This window comes from Natator depressus, chromosome 1 (assembly GCF_965152275.1).
Source record: "Natator depressus isolate rNatDep1 chromosome 1, rNatDep2.hap1, whole genome shotgun sequence".
NCBI classification, from domain to species: Eukaryota; Metazoa; Chordata; order Testudines; family Cheloniidae; genus Natator; species Natator depressus.
Window position 1 is genome coordinate 149,566,024 of NC_134234.1, and position 21,691 is coordinate 149,587,714.

General features: G+C 42.6%; 1 protein-coding gene across 6 annotated transcripts in view; it reads left to right on the forward strand.

Moving 5' to 3' along the window:
• Window positions 1-21,691, forward strand: part of SYTL5 (synaptotagmin like 5) — a 171,869-nt gene that overhangs the window by 57,470 nt on the left and 92,708 nt on the right. For all 6 annotated transcript variants that reach the window (XM_074968770.1, XM_074968778.1, XM_074968761.1 and 3 more), the window contains exon 3: window positions 20,756-20,971. In XM_074968770.1, coding sequence (XP_074824871.1) covers window positions 20,756-20,971 — 216 coding nt within the window. The remainder of the gene's footprint in view (window positions 1-20,755; window positions 20,972-21,691) is intronic.

Below are 21,691 nucleotides of genomic sequence, written 5' to 3' on the forward strand. Positions count from 1 at the left end.
TGCTATTTTGTTTGAACTGATCCCATGCGCTCAAAAGGGTTAAACAAAGCTATTGTGACACTTTTTTTCTCAGAGAGAGTGGCTATGTTTTGTGTGCTCCTTCAGAGCCAGTGAGCGAGAGTGAGCATGGTGTCAGTAGTAGCAGCAAGGAATAGCTCTGTTCTGCTTTCCCCTACAGTGTTCAGGGGAACGGGTTTTGCCATCCAAGATTTTAGGATACCGGCCTTGCCTGCTAGCTCTCAAAAGGTCCTGGAGGAAGGTGTAGAGACTCCATGAGGGTTAGTAACCCTCTCCTTTCCTGAAAGATTACACAATTAGAATTGGAAGGAGATTGTGTGGGGACAGAGGACAATGGGGTTCAGTGGGGATTGGATGCAGATATTTCAGATGACAATTCAAATTTATTTGTTTCAGTTAAGCATGATGCTCCCTGTCCCCCTACCTAAATTTTTGTGTAGTTTGGCTCTGAGAAACAAGTTTAGACTGCATTTATGTGTGTCTCTTGGTCAGGGGGAGCCTGGTTTAGAGCGTGCAAGATATACCAAGTTGCAAAGGGAGATGGAATTCAAGTGCTTGTTTGTTTCTACTTCTGTATTCAAAGGCCAGGCTATAGCTTGTTTTTCTCTTTGGATTGGCAAGTGTCACAGACACGTGTATTCAGCACGCACTGAGGTCTCTCGATATAGATCCAGTTAAATGTTTATAGTTGTGGGTCTGTACTGAGTTCTCTCCATTTAACTGTCTCTTCCCCCTCACCCTCTGCAGGTAAACGAAGTAACTAGAGTAAATGCAGTGCACCCATTGCTGTTGGCAGCCTCTTTACCCAGTGGGAAATGTGGCAGCCAGAGTAAACTGAAAGCTTTTCCTTTTGCCTAAGCCTAGTCTAGCTCATTTAATGTAGGAGTGAGGCAGGAGCACAGATCTCCAGCCCTGGAAGTTGTGTTTAATTTGCTCTGATCACTGAGAGATGAAGAAGGGAAGTGCAGACCCAGCAACAGTTGGGACACAGTTTGTTCTAGGTACGGTATTTACCCTTGGAGCTGGATCAGCCTTAATAGTAATGGGCAGGGATGCTGCAAACTAGAGAGTAGCCCAGTTAGTAGTGCAAGCTCATGGTTGGGAGTTTAGGCTTTGCAGCTGGCTCTGCAGAAGTGCCTCTGATGGGGAATTTTGAGCTGCATAACTATCCCAGAAGGTGCTATCATGCTTATGCTCCTATCAAAGATTCCTGCATCAATTCCAGTAGGTAAATGGGCCACTGGCTTCCCAAGCTCTCTGCAGCAACTTCCTCATTCAGTTGTCATCCTTTCTCAAGTTCTTGTCCCTTTATGGTCGCTTAAAAACCCTACCTGCCTGCCCCTTTGAGTGTGGAATTGTGGGTATGTGGCTTAGCAAGGTGAAAACTGGTGACATTTTCTGCGTACGGGGCCGTCTGGTGGATTTATTGGCTTTTTGTCTAGTGGGAGAAGACCACCTGAAGAACAGCTTGAAAACTGAAATTAATGTGAAGATCCTGATGATAATTATGAGGAACTTTTTGAAAAAAACCTAAATCTTAAATTCAGTGGAATGCATACACAGCCTTCCAGCTACTTCACGGAGACTAGTGAATGCAAGACCCTTCGGTTATTTGGAGAATTGTCCCTCACACATGTTTTGCTCACTGTGCCTGATAACATCAAACTCCAAGACCTTAAAAAGTCTCCCAATATATTCAAGACATGTTTTGATCTGAACAGGGAACTGCGTGGATTTCCCTACCTCCAAGGAGAGTTCATGGTGACTCTCTCTGAATGCAGCTAAATTATCCCTGGCAAGGATATCTTTTATCCTTGGCTCATAAATATACTTCTGAAGAACATGTTTTGTCTTTGGGATGCCATTTGGTGCAATCTGGTGTGTGTCTTATCGAAACATATTTCACAGAAGTACACAGTCTTCTACATTAGCTTTGTTTTTCATTCTGGCAAGATGCTCAGTTCACACACTGTATTTGAGTTTAATGTATTATTGATATTATTGTAGTGCCTATGGAGCCCTAATCATGGACCCAAACCGCACTGTGCTGGGCGCTGTACACACACCGAACAAAGACACTCCCTGCCCCAAATTGCTTACAATCTAAGTGTAAGACAAGAAACAATGGATGGATACAGACCGACAGGCAAGTGCAAGGAAACAAGTGAGGGGTGGCATGGGAGAAAGCCCTGAAGGTGCCTGTTTTAAATTTAACAAGTGGGCAATGGAGACTGACATCATGGGCTGATCAGAGGCAGAAGTCGAACTTTTGATGCTAAAGGAGAGATCATAGGTAGGATGAGGATAGACCTTGAGGGGCCTTGGAAGTGAAGTCAAATAGTCGTTTTGAGGGATAGAGAAGAAGGAGTCAATGGAGAGATGCAGAGAGGGCTGATGTGGTCAAATATATTATGCATTCAGAGCATTCAACCTACCACTAATATAGTATCACATATGGGCACATATCCTGCCTATTGCATCTCTTAGTACTTTGTTACATTTACACCTTTCCCATCCAGTTTTTAAATGTAAAGCTTCTTTTTATTCTTTAAACAGGAATTAAAATTCTGGATCTTGTTTAAACAAAAAGTAATAGAATAATAGCTGAACACAGAAAACAGAGAAGGGAAGTAACTTGAGCCTTTCCCAGCATAATGCTATCAAGTTATTACTTGTGTGTTGTAATCCCCTCTTGGCCTCCTAGCAGCAGTTTAGTTGGCCAAGTCCACTCAATGGTTCCTCTGGCAAAGATTCTGCACGGTCAGGGCCGCCAATTAGAATAAAGACTCTCCTTATCAATCAGTACAATAGAAATATTTAAAAATATCAGCATATTCTAAATATAGGACAAAATTGTTCTCTCAGATACCACTATCTGGTAACTATTGGCAAATTCATGAAGTGAGTTGAAATGGATTTTGAGAAATTATCTGTGCATGGAAATTGACTTGTCAGGTGATGTATCTGGAGATGCTTGTAAGGGCAAGTGTTGTAAAATACTATGGCTTGTATACACTGTGTACAGTGTATGTTTTTGCAAGACTGATGAATAGTTCTTTAAAGAAAATATACCTTATGTGATACCGTATGTTTCATCCATATGTGTCTGGGAAGAGAGAAGCTGATTGGTAACTATCTCATTTGACAAGTAAATTGCTCCATTAGTACATTATTATTTGAAATAAGATACTTCTTGTGTATAAATAGTTACTATTTTTAGTACCATAAACACAGATGCCTGTTTAAAAATTCTATTTAAAAATTAAGAATGTTCCATTTCTGAGCTAATTAATAACTAGTGTGGCTTTTTTTTAAATCGTACTGGGGTTACCATTGATTCTACCAACATATAGTAAGAATCCAACAGTTTGTAACTCGGAAGGTATTTCATCTTGCTAACATAATTTATAATTTTATCTTTAAAAATTCCGGCAGCCAAAGGTTCCTCCTGTGTGATAATTTAAACTTCCTCTTTTTTTCCTTTCTTCTTCTTACCACCTTCATTCTCTCCCAGGAGCCCGTTTTTAACATTCCAACGAGAATATATTTCCATCCTCCTTCCAAAAAATAAAAAATAAGCCTAAGAGTGCATGAGTACAACATACATATTTGATCTCTTTTGCTGTTTTTAGTTGTCTGACAGTATCTCTGCACTATAGAAGGGGAAGAATGTATAAGGGGGCATTTTTAAAAGGATTTTCTTACCCCAAATTCACATCAATATATCTTGGATCCAGGACCCAAAGGATACCCTGAGTTTGCATTCCTCTGCCCTATAGGAATGAGCAGAAGTAGCTAGGATGAGCTTGAGAAGGTGGGACCTTGGTAGTATTAGCCCAAAGCAGCCAGCACTAGCTGTAGTTAAGGGGACATTGGGGAAGAGTTTTCCAGCCACCAGTTTGCTTCCCACACCAGCCTAGAGGGAGTGCTCCTGATATCATCACGTTAATTCAGCTCTGAAACTTGGACTTGGTCGAGTTTTTTTTTCTTATTTGCTGTTTTGTCATTGGTGATTGGTTGCCTTTCAATGCACTCCTCACTGCAACCGTTCAGCTGTACAATATCATTCTCCCCATTAATGCTTCTCACCTCCCTCCTCTCCTCCCACCCTCCCTCCTTTTCTTTCCATTTTCAACCACCCTACTCCTTCAGTTTCCTTTTCCCTTAGCTAATTCCCTGTCTTACTCCAAAACTTCCTTTGCATTTCACTATTCCTCTTGCCCACTTCAAACATGCATGCTTTCCAAAATAACCCATCAAACATCTTAAAACCAGGTTTTATAATATAAATCAAATAATTATATAAGGAAATAAAATAGCCCAAAATTTTCACAGCTGGGTTCCTGAAAATTGAGCACCTGAAACCATATTTAGGCAGATAAATGGCCTGATTTTCAGTGTGGTGAGATGCCACTTGAAATCATTATTAGTTTATCAGTTCATACATTGGTTCTTAATAAAATTAATTTTACTCTTCATCATCCCATCCAACACAAGATAAAATGTGGAGATGCAAATCCTGTTCCAAGTAGCAGGTCTATGTGCTGGAAATCATTCTGGTGGAAGGCAGAGTAACTTTATAGCTGCTTCTGTCACTCTAGGGCTGAATTAGCTTCCTCAGCCTGTGTATGGCCTAGGTCCAGAATAGCTCAAAGATCACCAACAGCTCCAAATGATGACTGTGGCTGGCAACTCAGCTCCTCAGGCATAATACATTTTTCTACCAATTCATCTGTACAGGAGACGTAGTTTTCTTGGGGCTGATCCAAGGTTATGGAATGAACTCACTCTTTTTTGTCCTTTCCATTCCCCTCCCCCCCCCACAGTTTTTCCCAGTGAATCTTTTTCTTAATTCAGTCTGCAATTTTTCATAACTTTGCAAACTTTGGAACAATTAGAGCGGAAAAAGGAAAACTGGAACACGGACTCTACTACTTTTTTCAGTGAGATAGTTTTGAAAAGTTAAGGTGTGGGGGGTAAGGAAGAAAAAGGAAAATTAAAACTGCATGCAGTGGTGGAAAAGGTGGTTATATAAGACGTCATGTTTTACAGCGTTCCTTATCACATGGACGTTATCTGTTATCCTCACCCTTGCTCTTCTGAGTCATTTATCAAATCTGCTGTATACTAAGACTATTCTGCCTTCCACTTTGGTACTTTATGAGGGCATGTTCCTTGATTTTATGCTCCATTTAGAAAGGTTTAGTATGTCAGTGCTGCCTAGTTATTGGGTATAAGAAACAAAACGCATCTTCAGTGCACTTGGTACATTCCCTCTGAAGTGGTGGTGTTTTTTAATATACCCTTTGCATTTAAAAGAATAGCTGAGTGTTAGCAGAGACAGATGTAATACTTATCTCTCCTATCAAACCCCTAATATTATAGATAATGTAGCTTCCGTAGGGGTATTATAGGATATTTTTCCCAGCAGTTTGATAAATGGGATTCTGCTGGGTTTGCTTTCTCTTGGATTCTCTTTGTACTCCTAGAAAATGGTTTGGTCGTGTTTCATTTCTTGTATACCATGTGTAAGTACAAATGCGTCCGACTCCTAGCTTGAGAGTCCATTGCTTTAACATTTAGGAAGTCTTGCCTCCTGTGCTGCCTGTAGAAGAGATGGTGGTACATTTGCTATCCCTTTTCAGTCCTGTTTAATGGTCACAGCTATGCAGTGGTTGTTTAGAGGCTGCTGTGAAGATGGATTATTTTCAGATGACTCATCCACCTCCTCCTACTCTTCCTCGCCCTTGGAACACTTAATTCTTCATATTCTGAAATGTGACCCCATTTGTTACAGTCTGTCTGTGGTTCAATCCAATAGACTCTGCAAGGAATCACAAAGCAAGGCTTCTGACCAACACATCTGCCTGAATGTTTTCTGATGAATAAGTCAGTAGGGAAGTTGAGGGACAATTTATTTTACCAGGATTTGAAGAAAGCTTTTAAGACAGCAGTACACTTTTAAAAAAAGTCAATCTGCAAGATGAGCAGCCTTAGCAGAATGAATGTCATCAATCAAGAATTCATATTGGATAAAGAATAGGAATTACTGAGGAGATGGATTTCAGGGTAGCAGCCGTATTCGCAAAAAGAAAAGGAGGACTTGTGTCACCTTAGCGAATAACCAATTTATTTGAGCATAAGCTTCCATGAGCTACAGCTCACTTCATCGGATGCATTCAGTGGAAAATACAGTGGGGAGATTTATATACATAGAGAACATGAAACAATGGGTGTTACCATACACACTGTAATGAGAGTGATCACTTAAGGTGAGCTATTACCAGCAGGAGAACGGGGGTGGGCGGGGTGGGGGGGAACCTTTTGTAGTGATCATCAAGGTGGGCCATTTCCAGCAGTTGACAAGAATGTCTGAGGAACAGTGGGGGGGGGGGGGGAAATAAACATGGGGAAATAGTTTTACTTTGTGTAATGACCCATCCACTCCTAGTCTTTATTCAAGCCTAAGTTAATTGTATCCAGTTTGCAAATTAATTCCAATTCAGCAGTCTCTCATTGGAGTCTGTTTCTGAAGTTTTTTTGTTGAAGAACTGCAACTTTTAGGTCTGTAATCGAGTGACCAAAGAGATTGAAGTGTTCTCCGACTGGTTTTTGAATGTTATAATTCTTGACGTCTGATTTCTGTCCATTTATTCTTTTACATAGAGACTGCGCAGTTTGACCAATGTACATGGCAGAGGGGCATTGCTGGCACATGATGGCATATATCACATTGGTAGATGTGCAGGTGAACGAGCCTCTGATGGTGTGGCTGATGTGATTAGGCCCTATGATGGTGTCCCCTGAATAGATATGTGGACACAGTTGGCAACGGGCTTTGTTGCAAGGATAGGTTCCTGGGTTAGTGGTTCTGTTGTGTGGTGTGTTGTTGCTGGTGAGTATTTGCTTCAGGTTGGGGGGCTGTCTGTAAGCAAGGACTGGCCTGTCTCCCAAGATCTGTGAGAGTGATGGGTCATCCTTCAGGATAGGTTGTAGATCCTTAATGATGCATTGGAGAGGTTTTAGTTGGGGGCTGAAGGTGATGGCTTGTGGCGTTCTGTTATTTTCTTTGTTGGGCCTGTCCTGTAGTAGGTGGCTTCTGGGTACTCTTCTGGCTTCGTCAATCTGTTTCTTCACTTCAGCAGGTGGGTGTTGTAGTTGTAAGAATGCTTGATAGAGATCTTGTAGGTGTTTGCCTCTGTCTGAGGGGTTGGAGCAAATGCGGTTGTATCGCAGAGCTTGGCTGTAGACAATGGATCGTGTGGTGTGGTCTGGATGAAAGCTGGAGGCATGTAGGTAGGAATAGCGGTCCGTAGGTTTCCGGTATAGGGTGGTGTTTATGTGACCATCGCTTATTAGCACCGTAGTGTCCAGGAAGTGGATCTCTTGTGTGGACTGGTCCAGGCTGAGGTTGATGGTAGGATGGAAATTGTTGAAATCATGGTGGAATTCCTCAAGGGCTTCTTTTCCAAGGGTCCAGATGATGAAGATGTCATCAATGTAGCGCAAGTAGAGTAGGGGCATTAGGGGACAAGAGCTGAGGAAGCGTTGTTCTAAGTCGGCCATAAAAATGTTGGCATACTGTGGGGCCATGCGGGTACCCATAGCAGTGCCGCTGATTTGAAGGTATACATTGTCCCCAAATGTGAAATAGTTATGGGTGAGGACAAAATCAGAAAGTTCAGCCACCAGGTTTGCCGTGACATTATTGGGGATACTGTTCCTGACAGCTTGTAGTCCATCTTTGTGTGGAATGTTGGTGTAGAGGGCTTCTACATCCATAGTGGCCAGGATGGTGTTTTCAGGAAGATCACCAAGAGACTGCTGAATTGGAATTAATTTGCAAACTGGATACAATTAACTTGGGCTTGAATAAAGACTGGGAGTGGATGGATCATTACACAAATTAAAACTATTTCCGTATGTTTATTCCCCCCCCTTCCCCCCCCCCCCCCACTGTTCCTCAGACATTCTTGTCAACTGCTGGAAATGGCCCACCTTGATGATCACTACAAAAGGTCCCCCCCCCGCCACCCCGCTCTCCTGCTGGTAATAGCTCACCTTAAGTGATCACTCTCATTACAGTGTGTATGGTAACACGCATTGTTTCATGTTCTCTATGTATATAAATCTCCCCACTGTATTTTCCACTGAATGCATCCGATGAAGTGAGCTGTAGCTCATGAAAGCTTATACTCAAATAAATTTGTTAGTCTCTAAGGTGCCACAAGTCCTCCTTTTCTTTTTGAGCAGATGGAATTACTGGAAAATAAGGATACTGCCTCTTTAAATATAGTACCAAAGGAGAGACTGACACTTTAGCCATGATAGGAAATGTTAACCTCAAAGGAAACATTTCCACTTTGATTAAGGAGGAGAACTGCTTGCTGATTTGAGCTGAGACCCAAAGGGAATTCTCCATTTTAAAGGCGCTGTGCAGGACAGAAAAAGACTTTGTGCCCAGTTTTGCTGCTTTATAATGCAAAGAGAAGGCATAAAAATGGTAAGGGGTTACTTTTGGGCTTATTTTTGTATTAGAAACTCAGATCCTTTCCATCCTGTAAGACTCTATGGTGACTGGACAACCTTTGAAATAGTGACATCACAAGAGCCAAGACAGTAACCACTGAGGGGAGGGGATTTTTAGTCACTTTAAATTTCTGGGTTGTCAACAAATATAACTGCAATGACTGACTGACATTGTTGGGAAATGAAGCTCTTGCTAGAGGTTCAACATTTGTAGCTCTTCAATTAAGATCTGAGAGCTAATGATAAACATCTGCAGAGAGCCCCCACAAGTCGTCCAGCAGCTGGGGAACAACCGAGCTGACTTTCCTGCTAGCTCTTTCTAAGATCAAACAAACAAAGCAGATTATCCCCTCCTTCCTCCTCTCCCGCCCCCTGCAGCAGCTTTCAGGCCTTCTCCATATATCGTACCAGTATGAATAGAAAATCTCATGTGGGTCACCTTTAATGGACCTGTTCTCAGTGATAGAGTGAACCTCTTGTGCAGGGTACAGACAGGTGCTTAGTGGTAAGAATTCAGCAGGGCCCAGAAAAAACAGGCAGGGAATGGAATAGACTCCTGTAGAGTTACCACATAGAATTGAACAGGCCTATGCAATATTGAATAAAACGTGAACATACAAAGCGTTTGGAGGGTCAGAGATTATTATCCTGCTGCCCCCAAAGCTGCATCTGCACAAATATTGGGTGATTATGCTAATAATATCTAAAAGGTCCTAATTTGGATGGGAAGGTGTGATGGGTTGGACCCCCCTTCTGAGGTGCCACCTGATGTATTGGGATCTCACCGAGCCCACCTGTTCCACCAGCCTGGGCTCCCACATGCTGTCTTGCTGCGGGCACGCACACACACACATGGACTCACCCAGCTGTAGAATCACACAGAGTCTGCAATCAGCTCTGTGTGGGAAGACTCAGCTCAGGGAATTACCCAGCGCTCTGGTGCATGTACCCTCTGGAGTGTAAACCCAAAGTTGCATTGTCATGTGCTGTAGAGAGATCTATACAGTGTAAACCCATGAAATTTGCTGCCTCCTTCAGTGTGGAGGAAAATATGCACAGCTTCCCCGCCCCAGTTATGAATTGCACAAACTGGGTTTTAGAATAAACAAAATAAGTTTATTAACTACAAAAGGTAGTTTTTAAGTGATTATAAGGGATAACAAACAGAACAAAGCTGACCAATGAGCATATAAAACAAACATGCAAACTAGGCTTAATACATTAAAGAAATTGGCTACAAATAGTATTTTCTCACCCTAAAAGTTGTTTTATGCAGGTTGCAGAGTTTCTTGAAGGTAACTGCACTGCTTGCAGCTTAAATCTGCAGTTATACCCTTCACAGGCTGACCTTTCTTGCCTGGGATCAGCCCGTCCCCGTCCCCTACATCCTCCCTGCTTAGTTCCTTTGTTTCTTCAGGTGTTTTCAGCAGTCTTCCTTCTTGGGCAGGGAGGCAGTGGAGAAGAGCCAAGATTAACTCACTCCCCACCTTAAATAGGATTTACGTATGGCGGGAAACCTTTGTTTCCTATTTTGACCCCCACCCCCTTCCAATGGAAAAATACCAGAAGTCAAAAATGATGTCCAGTACCAGGTGATATGATCACCTGACCCTGCAGTGTTAAAGCAGCATCCCAGGAAACTTCTCAGGAAGGAGGGAGATTAGCATCTTCAAAGTCCTATTGTCCTTCCTAATGGCCCATCCAGGCTGTATGCATACTGTCCAGTGGGCATTCCCCACGTAAAAACATAGTTGTAATTATTACATAGTCAATATTTCTGACTTCAAATACAGAAATGATACATGCATACAAATTGGATAATCACATTCAGTAAAACATAACCTTTCCAATGATAGCTCACATGACCCATCTTGCATAAAACATATCTTAGTTATGCCATATTCATATTATAAGCATATCTCTTAAGAAGAATATGGGGCGTAGGGTCACAGGAAGCTAAGAAAAGTCACACCTTTCTATTCAAAGGGTCAACCAAGCACTGTTTGGGAATTCTGAGATACCAAGACAACTCCTTATTTCAGAGGAGCAGAAAGGCATGGCTAGAACTCACTAGTGCTTATTCAGGTTATTAAAGATAGCCTGTAGATAATGGATGAGCTGGAGAGAAAAGCAAGAATCCAGAAACTCAGGCTGGTGAGTATCTAGAAAAAATCAAGCCTGTGGACTCTAAGCAGTTTTCCCATGCACTGGCTTTATTAAACTCCATGAGTACAGCAGCTGCACAGAGTCTGATGTATATAGTTTCTGAAATAGGGCTGCCTGTTGCTAAAGCAACTTCAGCAAAAAAAAGTTTTCCATCGCTTCAGATAGTGTACTTACGTCGAAGGACTTACTAAAGCAGGCTTGAAGTTGGGCTATTTCTTTCTATAAGTTTTATGAATAAGGATTTTTGTCCTGACTCTTTATGTTCACTGCATACACACAGAGAAGTTAGATTAAAAACAAATATTCTTGCTGGAAGGTTGTAGCGTAACACTATGTTATTATTTCTTAGACTTCAGAGCAATGACACACAAGAACCCCAAATCAGCAAGAGAGGAAACAGGTTGCTCCCTTTGGAAGTGAGACACTACTTAACCCAAACTTGCTTGAAGCAGTCTTTTTCCATACTCACTCTGATAAATGCTTTCCTACAGAGCCCAGCCTGCAACCGGGACCAAGAAACCCTTCTCTTGTAGTTCCCATGCAGTCCTCAATATTGACTATTCTCCTTTTCTGCTGGACAGGAGAAGAAAAAAAAAAGCTTTCATTAGCTGAAAGAATAGGGTTTTACGTATGTTCTGCTGTACTTTGTAAGACTCAAGATTAGAGCTGGGCGAAATTTTTCATGTGAAACCTTTTTTTCACCAAAATATGCAGATTCACGTCAACTGAAACAATTTATGAATTTGGGCCCATTTTGGCAACTTATTTTATTCAAAATAGAAAAAAAATGGGAAATGTTGAAATGGTTCATTTGCCATTTCATCAACTAAACATGTTGACTTTTTATTACGAATTAACTTCCAATTTTATTTAAAAAAAACAATTTTAAAATGTTTTAAAAGCCTTGACATTGAAACTAAATGTTTTGTTTCAAGTCAACCAAAATGTTTTGATTGACATGAAATGAAACATTTTTTGATGTTTCAGTTTGCTGAAAACTTCAAAACATTTTTGTTTTGGGTTGACCTGAAACAATTTTTGTTTGTTTGGGCTTTTTTTTTTTTTTCCTTCACCTGAACAGAATATTTGGTTATTTGGACAATCCTACTTGAGATATTCTTCAGATGTCAGGCTCGGACCTGCATGCCACATTCTATAAGTGAACTTTGTTTAGAGTTGTAAGAAATAATTACAACTCTAAACAAATCAGTAAATCTATTTATAATGCAAAAACCCCAGTTACAATTCTTAGAGTGGAAAGTATATAGCAAGTGGAAGACACTGTAATGGCAGTGCACTTCGCAAATAATAATTGCATACATGGAGCAAATACATACTGAGAAACTTGGCAACACTGTACAACCATTTAAAGTGATATTGAAGATACCAGAAAACTAAAATATAAAAACCAACACAAAGCCAAATAAGGTGACCCATAAAAATCTCCATCCACCTTCTTAATGACCAGTGCTAGCAGTAATTGAAATGGAAAGCATCTGCACCGGGGGGGGGTAGGTAGAGTTTGCCAGGGACTACTGTGCTGTAATTCCTTTGCCGTTGCTGGAGTGCTTTCTGTGTCTGACTCTGTCACTTTTGCAAACTTTAATACCATGTGGCATTCAAGGGACATAGTATGTGAAGGATGGGATTCTTGGAGGAGATGTGCCCCTGAATTATGCTGCAAGCAGTTTGGCAAGCATCGGCTGCTCTTTTAATTTATTTTTAAATTTAAAAAATTTCCTCATCAAATAGGGCTTCAATAGTAAACGCTAGTTTTTAGCAGTGAAGAGTTTAATTTAAATGCATTTAATTCTAGAAGGGTTTCCAAAGGCTTGAATAGCAATGGACCCAGTATGTACTAGTCGTCATTGGTATGGATGCCTTTCATCCCCTAAAGCTACCTTTTACAGCAGGACATAATTCGAGTTCATAATCATGCCTTTGTTAACAATTTAAACATATTCTTATTCAGAAAAAGTCCTTTCACCATCAAGAAAAGGAATATAGCTTTAAAAGTAGGAATAATATTTAGCCAGGGAATTAAGGGAATTCACTCTTACTTACTTTACTGTGTCTCTCTTCCTTTCTTAGGCCTCGTCTACATCGGGAAATTGACTGGCATAGCGATGGTGGAATAAGCTATTCCTTTATAACTATCTGGCAATAGCTCCCCATGTGGACACTTTATTCTGGAATAAAAGTGATTTTTATATTTATTACAGAAAATTCAGAGATGAGAAATTCTGGTCTAGCTCAGACTTTCCTCAAAGCTGATAGGGTTTCAGATCTGGAATTCTGGTTCAGGCTTATCTGTCTCTTGAACACACACCCATTGTCCATATTAATCCTATTAGCAAATGAATTAATCATTGATAGGGTCCTACCAAATTCACAGTCCATTTTGGTCCATTTCATGGTCATAGGATTTTTAAAATAGTAAATTTCATGATTTCAGCCATTTAAATCTGAAATGTCACGGTGATGTAATTGTAGAGGTCCTGACCCAAAAAGGAGTTGTGGGGGGGGAGGGTTGCAAGATTATTGTAGGGCGGGGGGTTGCAGTGTGGCTACCCTTATTTATGTGCTGCTGCTGGTGGCAGTGCTGCCTTCAGAGCTGGGCAGCTGGAGGGCGGAGGCTGCTGGCCGGGCGCCTAGCTCTGAAGGCAAAGCCATCCCCAGCAGCAGCACAGAAGTGAGGATGGCATGGCATGGTATTGCCCCCCTTACTTCTGTACTGCTGTCTGCAGAGCTGGGCCCTCAGTCAGTAGCGGCCACTATCAGCCACACCCAGCTCTGAAGGCAGCAGCGCAGAAGTAAGGGTGCCATTACTTCTGTGCTGCTACTGATGGGATGCTGCCTTCAGAGCTGGGCACCCAGCCAACAGCTGCTGCTCTCCAGCCATCCAGCTTGGAAGGCAGCGCAGAAGTGAGGATGGCAATACCACGAGCCCCCTAAAATAACGTTATGACCCCCCTGCAACTCCCTTTTGGGTCAGGACCCCTAATTTAAGAAACGCTGGTCTCCCCTGTTAAATCTATATAGTATAGGGTAAAGGAACACAAAAGACCAGATTTCATGGGGGGAGACCAGATTTTTCATGTCCATGAATTTGGTAGGGCCCTAATCATAAATGTCAATACAATAAAAGTTGAAGGATACATCAAAATGTATTATATTTCTCTAAACACGTGTACACACATTCTAAATACACCCGTTAAAGAATTAATGAGAAATTGGTCCAATGTCAGTAAGAGGACACAAGTCCAAGCCTTATTTCAATAGCTGCAATAAAAAACAAACAAACCTACCCTGCCAGTACCCCAGTCCAAAAGAGACCCAATTTTTTCTAGGTCTCACCTCAGGCAAACGCCAAAGCAAAATGCTGGGCCTTAGAACATGTGGGAATATGAGCAATTTCAGACTTTTACTGCCCTACATTGGTCTGATAGTTCCAAAGTCAAGTAGAATATTAGTTGTTACTTGTATTACTGTAGCACTTAGGAGCCCCAGTCATGGACCAGGCCCCCATTGTGTTAGATGCTGTACAGACACAGAACAAAAGGAGGGAATAGATGATGTAATATGCAGGGTTTCTATCAATTCATTATTCCAAAAAGATGCAAAATTTATTTTTTCAATAATATGTAAATAGAACTGCATTACATACTTAAGCTAAGTCAATACTTGTATAATGTTAAACATGCACTCCAAAGTTACTGTGTTAATTACTACTGAGATTACCTTCCTGAGCTCTCCCTGAAGTGCATTCCAAAAATGTACTGGCCCCAGTTCTGAACTGCAGCCAAGCAGTTGACAGGGAGGGGGCAGAAAAGGTATTTTTATGCCACGGGGCTCTCCTGCGCTACCAGAGCCAGCTGGGACCTGGCCTTTGGCATAAGGGATGGTCTAGATCAGGGGTCTCAAACACATGGCCCGTGGGGTTATTTTCTGCGGCCCGCCAAGCTCCCCATGCCCCCGCTCTCCCTCCCCCCAGCGCGCTGTGTCCCTGCTCCTCTGCCTACTGCCAGGTTCTTCCTGCCGCCAAACATTGTACACAATGTCTCTGCAATGTCAGGGCAGTTCACAGACTGTTCCTTGTAGGTCCCAGGCTTTCTTCTCAGGCCCTGGCTGTGCCGCAGGGATGCTGCGGGTTGGACACTTGCTCTGATGGTGGCCACACATCTCTGGGTTTTGGGTGGTGGGACCCTTCTTCCCAGCGTCAGCCCCCCGTCCGGTTAAGATCCCCTCCCAGTCTGGCCTGCAAGAACCCTTGGCTGGGGGTGTCTTTCTGCGCTGGGCCTTTTGCCCAGGATCCACCCTTGGCTGGCCCCAGTTGCTCACCTCACCTGGCTCTGTGGCTGCAGCTCTGCTCCCAGCACAGGATCTGCTCTCTCCCTGGGCTGTGCCTCTGGCTCTGGTTGCTGCAGCTCTCCCCCCAGGACAGGTCTGCTCTGTGGGCTGCTTCTGTAACTCTGCTCTCAACTCTGACCTGCTTCCTGGGCTGATTTTCTGGCCCCTCTGGATCTGGCACAGCTCTGCTCCCCAGTTCAGGTTGGGCCCCTGTTTTCTCCTTAGCTCAACCCCACTCTGTCTGACCTAGGCAATTCCAGCTCATACGGAGGAGGACGGGACCCACCCTGGCCTCCTGACTCCCTGATTAGCCTGCCTGCCCTGTCAATCAGGCTGACCTGGAGCGTTGGCCTCTCCCCATAGCCCCTGGGGACTGTCAGTCCCAGGGCCTTGATTTCCCATTGACCCTTCCTGTTTTACAACTGGGAGCTAGCCAACCAAAACACCCCCACTGAATGTTAGTAAGGGGACAACAGTCCCCTTACATAGAGCTGGGAGAGGAGTTGCTGCGTGGAATGTGGCAATGTCCTTCAAGTAGCCCTGCTGCAAGTCCTAGAACGAAACAATTCCCAGTTGCTGCTGGCAGTCATGCAGCAGCTGACCATGGCGGAGCGCCGTTTCTGGTCCTGAGAAACAAGCACTCACTGGTGGGATCACAGTGTTATGCAGCTATGGGACGACGATCAGTGGCTGCAGAACTTTTGTATGCACAGGGCCGCTTTCCAGGAGCTCTCCCCTGCCCTGCAGCACAGCAGTACTAAAATGAGACCTGCTCTGACAGTGGAGAAGCGAGTGGCAATCGCTGTGTAGAAGCTTTCAACACCCGACTGCTACTGATCAGTGGGGGAATCAATTTGGAGTTGGTCAATCCACTGTGGGGGCTGTTGTGATCCAAGTATGCAGGGCCATTATTTGCCTTTTGCTCAGAAGGGAGTGACTCTGAGCAATGTGCAGCAGATACCGGATGGTTTTGCCGCAATCGGATTCCCTAACTGCGGTGGGGCGATGGATGGCACGCATATCCCTATCTTGGCACCAGACCACCTTGCCAAAGAGTACATAAACAGAAAGGGATACTTATCTATGGTTTTGAAAGCGCTGGTGGATCACCAGCGGCGTTTTACCATCATAGACATGGGATGGTCCGGGAAGGGGCATGATACTCACATCTTTCAGGAGACAGATCTGTTCAGAAAGCTGCAAGCAGAGACTTTTTTTCCGGACCACAAAATAACCATTGGGGATGTTAAAATGCCAACAGTGATCCTGGGAGACCCAGCCTACCCCTTACTCCCATGGCTCATGAAGCCGGATACCTGGACAGCATCAAGGAATGGGCTGAGCAGGTGCAGAATGGTGGCTGAATGTGCCGTTGGCCGTGTGAAGAATTGCTGGTACAGTTTGCTTACTAGGTTAAACTTCAGTGAAAGCAATATCCCCATGGTGATTGCTGTCTGCTGTGTGCTCCATAATACCTGTGAGGCAAAGGGTGAGAAGTTTCCACAGGAGTGGAGCATGAAGGCGGATAGGCTGTCTGCTAATTTTGAGCAGCCAGACAGTGGGGCAATAAGAAGAGCTCCGCATGGAGCAATGCATCTCAGGTATGCTTTGAAAACCTGATTTAGTAATGACCCACAGTAATGTGTGCTGCTTCTTGAGTTGTGCCTTCCCATTCTGTGAACCTTGCTGTGCTTGCTGGGTTTCTGTCTCCAGCAAATCCGCTCCGTTTCCTTAGTTTCCCTGGACCTCTTCTTCCCCTATGGTGTGAAGTAGTAAAGATTATTTCATTCTCGGGACCTGGACTTTTATTGCACAAATATATTGGAAGTGAAAGATCAGGAAAAGAATGTAACCTTGGACAGTCATTAAAATAAAATTAGGAGGGGAAAAACACCATGATCTTGTCTTTCAAATACAGTGACTTGGCCTGTCAAAGATCATCATATGTGCACCTTTTATTGCTAGTACCCTCCCCTGGCGTGGAATGGGAGGGGTATAACTTTTGCCCCCCTCACCTCCTGGAACGTTTGGGAGAGGGGGAGGGGAAGTATGGCGATGCAGGAGTGCCATTCTGCAGGGGCTGCAGAGGGAGTCGAGCCTCAAGGTGCTTCTCCTGAAGGTCAACCAGATGCCTCAACGTGTGTCTGTTCCTTCAGAATCCCCAGCATCTCCTGCTGTAGGCCACGCTCATTCTCCTTGGCTGCTCTCTTGCTTGCAATGCCCATGTCCAGTTTTTCAGAGAGAGAAATCCTCCATGCTCTCTGCTCGGTGTCCATTGTCCCAGAGGCGGTCATTATCTCATTAAACACGACATCTCTATTCTCTTCCGCCTTCGTCTTATCTGGGAGAGCCTCTCCGCCGGTGTGGAGGATGAGCTGAAGATCACACTTTCAGCTGTAAGCCACAGAAAGCTTTGCATGCTGAACAAACTGGAAATGGGAATTCAAAAGTTCCTGGGGCTTTAACAGGGGAGGGGGGCTGTTTCTTGTGTACCTGGCTGCTGAACAGAGGAGTTGAAAAGATTCACCAGAGCGGTCACAGTGGAAGACTGGGACACCTGGAGGCCAGTAAAGTTGACATAAGCAATGCACTGTCTACACTGCCTCTTCGTCGACCTAACAACATCAATTTAAGCGCTACATCTGTTGAAGTGGCAAAGAGTCCTGTGGCACCTTATAGACTAACAGCCGTATTGGAGCATAAGCTTTAGTGGGTGAATACCCACTTCGTCGGATGCTCCAATATGTCTGTTAGTCTATAAGGTGCCACAGGACTCTTTGCCGCTTTTACAGATCCAGACTAACACGGCCACCCCTCTGATACACCTGTTGAGGAGATGGTGTAATTAAGTCAATATAGCAGGCGAGTTATGTTGGTGGAATGGACCTGTATACAGACATTATTAGGTTGATGTAAGCTGCCTTACGTCAACCTTACTGTGTAGTGTAGAGCAGGCCTAAATGTTGTTATGGTGGGGATAAAGATTTCCCACCAAAGTGTTAACAAATAGACATAAATTATAAAAAATAATAGAGAATGTACTATTTGGATGAAGCATAATCCTGCTCACACCAAAAGTGCTTTTCTACCAATAAACTAAGTAGATTAGATCTTGAAGAATCAGAATTTGAATTACTGTGAAATACCATTTAGTTGGTTTATCAGTCACATCATGATTTTAAACAATGTATGCAGCATATCCGAGTGGAGAAAGTACTCCTGGTGGATCGTTTATGGTATTCACCTCTAGTCAGCTTCTTTTCATACAAGAACCACAGTCTATTTAATGAGTGAAGTAAAACCAAAGAGTAAAAAAGAACTATGGACCTCATATCCTTTCCTGATCCCAGCACCAGACACAATTGGTGCAGAGAGGCTGAGGCTGCTAATAGCAGCCTGTAGGCTAGAATAGATATGCTGTGCTACAGTCCCAGACCCTGGAACTGGGTTGAGGGGGACAATTTTGCTTTCTCATGGAGAGACCTTAAAAATGCACTTTGAATGTGAAGTTGATTTTGCTTAGTAATTAAAGTTAATGATTGCCTTTGCATCTATGGAAAGATCCATATACAGATTTCAATGGGAGGTTGTACATATTAAGAAATACTGTCAGTCTTCAAAGATTAAATTTGTATCCTGCAGATTCTAATAATTTCTGTCTTGCCTCTAGTAACAAGTGTAATAGTATATCAGAACTAGATATTATTTTAGGTGAAATACATAATTCCCCCCCTTTAATTACTTTTAAAGTGTTGTATATGTGACCAGTGTACAAGTTCCATAAGTCTATACAAACTGGAATAGAAGATGTCTTCTAATTTTAGACACACATGCCATATTATTATATTACTCTTAGTTTTTTCTTTTCTATATCTCTTTACATTGGTATACTATCTAGTTCTGTTGTATGACTTCAGCGCCCTTAAAATGTTAGTGGTGACTAGCTCTGGCAAAGTAGACTTAACTATGTGTTAGGTTATGTTTGTGATGGTAGAAGTTGTTTCTTCAGAGCGATCTGTGATGTGCTTGCAGTGTTTGCTTGAGAAACTGCCTGCTAGCAGGTGTTGAACCTGCTGCGAAAGGACTAAGGAGATTCTGTTCAGAAGCAGGTGATGCATTGTCTGCCTTGTTTGAAAAGGGGAGGTTGGAGTTGTAGTCTGGGGGCGGGGCAGAGGTTGAGATTGTGGGTTGAGCGGTACTGAGGGAAGAACCCTAGGAGTAGTACGCCAAGGGTGAAGTTTCGATTTGATCATTTGTTACCTTGTTGCTTACTTTATTGTTAAAGCTCAGGAAGAGGGTGAGTTTGTACTTCACAGAATGTGTGAACAGTTCGGGAAGGTGTCTGTGCACGCGATCATTTTAATGTTTGACCCACTATTGGTCTCACTGATTCTAAGCTATTGCACATTAAATTCCTTTATATACCACTATGTTAGGCACACAACGCTAAGCTCCCCGGGATGAATACTGATAAAGGAACAGTGTATTTTGAGCCTATTATACTTGTTTCAAAAAAGAAAATAAAAATTGCAGTCCGCCCTGCTAGTTAAAAAAAAAAAATAATTGAAGAAGCCAAAGCAGTGTTGCCTTAATTTTGTCTTAAGTTCACTGGTATCAGAACCTATAACACCATGTAGGTTATGCCATTCTCCAAATATTTATTGTGACATGATATATGTATCCTAATCAGATTCCATTATCAAATGAATTAATGGAAGTAAAAAAGAAATAGTTCTTCCTCTTATTTTTCTTCTGATCTAAAGAAATGATCAGTTCCTGCGCTGTTCAATCTGTCACTTAACCTTTAGGCTCATAATCGTCTGTGTGTTTGTATGGGTGTGGTGTTGGGAACTTAACTGGTTTTCTTCTCTGAATAAATACTGTTTAATCAATGTCTCAGCATAATGTTAGATGACTCTGTGGATACTGGAGATTTTTCTTCCAGGTAACCTTAGAGCAGTTGCCTTGTCCACAGGATCTTTATTAACTGCCTAGTACTTTTTGCAAGGACAGTCATGTTAAGAACATAAGAATGGCCCTACTGGGTCAGACCAAAGGTCCATCTAGCCCAGTATCCTGTCTACTGACAGCGGCCAATGCCAGGTGCCCCAGAGGGAATGAACAGAACAGGCAATCATCAAGTGATGCATTCTGTCGCCCATTTCCAGCCTCTGGCAAACAGAGGCTGAGGACACCATCCCTGTCCATCCTGACTAACAGCCATTGATGGACCTATCCTCCATGAACTTATCTAGAAATGTTAACCCAAATGTCCTAGCCAAATTTATACTAAGACTTTTACTTTTTGCCTCCTTATATATACCTTGCAGTTTCCAGTTGGCCGCATTATACTTTTTCATAGCTGAAAGTATGGTGGTGTTGTGACCTGCTGAATAGCTGGTGCATTTTATCTTATGGAGGGCTGCATTTCAGTGTGGGGTGGTTGTGTAGTTAGTATGTCTGTCTGTCTGTCTGTCAAGGGGTTTGGTGTGGAAAATATAACTTAAATTTGCATAGATCTTCTTTACTGTTGTCTTCTATAATGCTTAGCACTCTTATCCTGTTATCATTTTATACACATTCCCTAGAGACTCTGTTACTTGAACCTAAGAGGATACAGAATATTACCATGAAATGCTATGAACCCAGTGGTATATCAGATTTAAAGTGCCCTCTTTTTTTTTATTTCCAGGAAATTGAAGAATGAGTTGTTGGAAGTGAGACGAAAAGGTGGAAACCGCCATAGCCGACAGGACCGTGGCAGGGTCTGTGTTCGCTGTCAGAAAAACCTGGGCTTAATCTTTGACAGGGGGGACCAGTGCCAAGAATGCAAACTCACAGTTTGCAACAAGTGTCGTGTTTTGGGAATTGATGGGAACTGGAAGTGCACTGTGTGCGCCAAGATTGCGTAAGTTCTGAAGCTTTTGTAAATATGGAGTTAGAGGCCATCTGTGTTATAAATAAGTTTATGCTGCTGCTGCTTTCTCATCTTTAACACAAGGGCATAACATAGCAGGTGTAGAAGGGGAAAGGCTTATTTTAGGTGGCTTATATTTTCAGCAATATTTATTTCATCATCTTCTCTTCAGCACCTGCTTGTTGTTTTTGTTGTTGCTGGGGTTTTTTGTTTATTTGTGTTTTGGTGTTTTTAAAGAATGCTCCTAGCATCACAGATGCTAAACCACAGGTGTGAATGAGCTGAAAATAAGAGAAGATTATTGTTTTATAATACATCTGTTTTCATTATAAAGGAACAGATCTAATAATTGAATAATAGTAAAACTAAAACTATGTAAGGTCCATGGATGTCCAGTCTAATATGATCTGTTTATTTTGCAAAAGAGAAGGGCTGCAAAAATACGAGTAAAAGTACTTTCAGCAACACTTTTATCCTTGTCTCATTAGCCTCTGTTATATTAACACCTCCACATCTGTTAAAAAGGCTTTAATGTAAAACATCTCCCCATGCTTATAGAATTAGATAGAATTGTGAAATGAATGGCATTCTGCCAAATGTACAGGGCGAGTCAACCTTTGCTTTTCTGCTGTTAGAATATAGACTATGGTATCAAATGTTGCTAAGCAATCCTCAGTGCAGTCATCATTAAACAGAATTGCCTATGAGCAC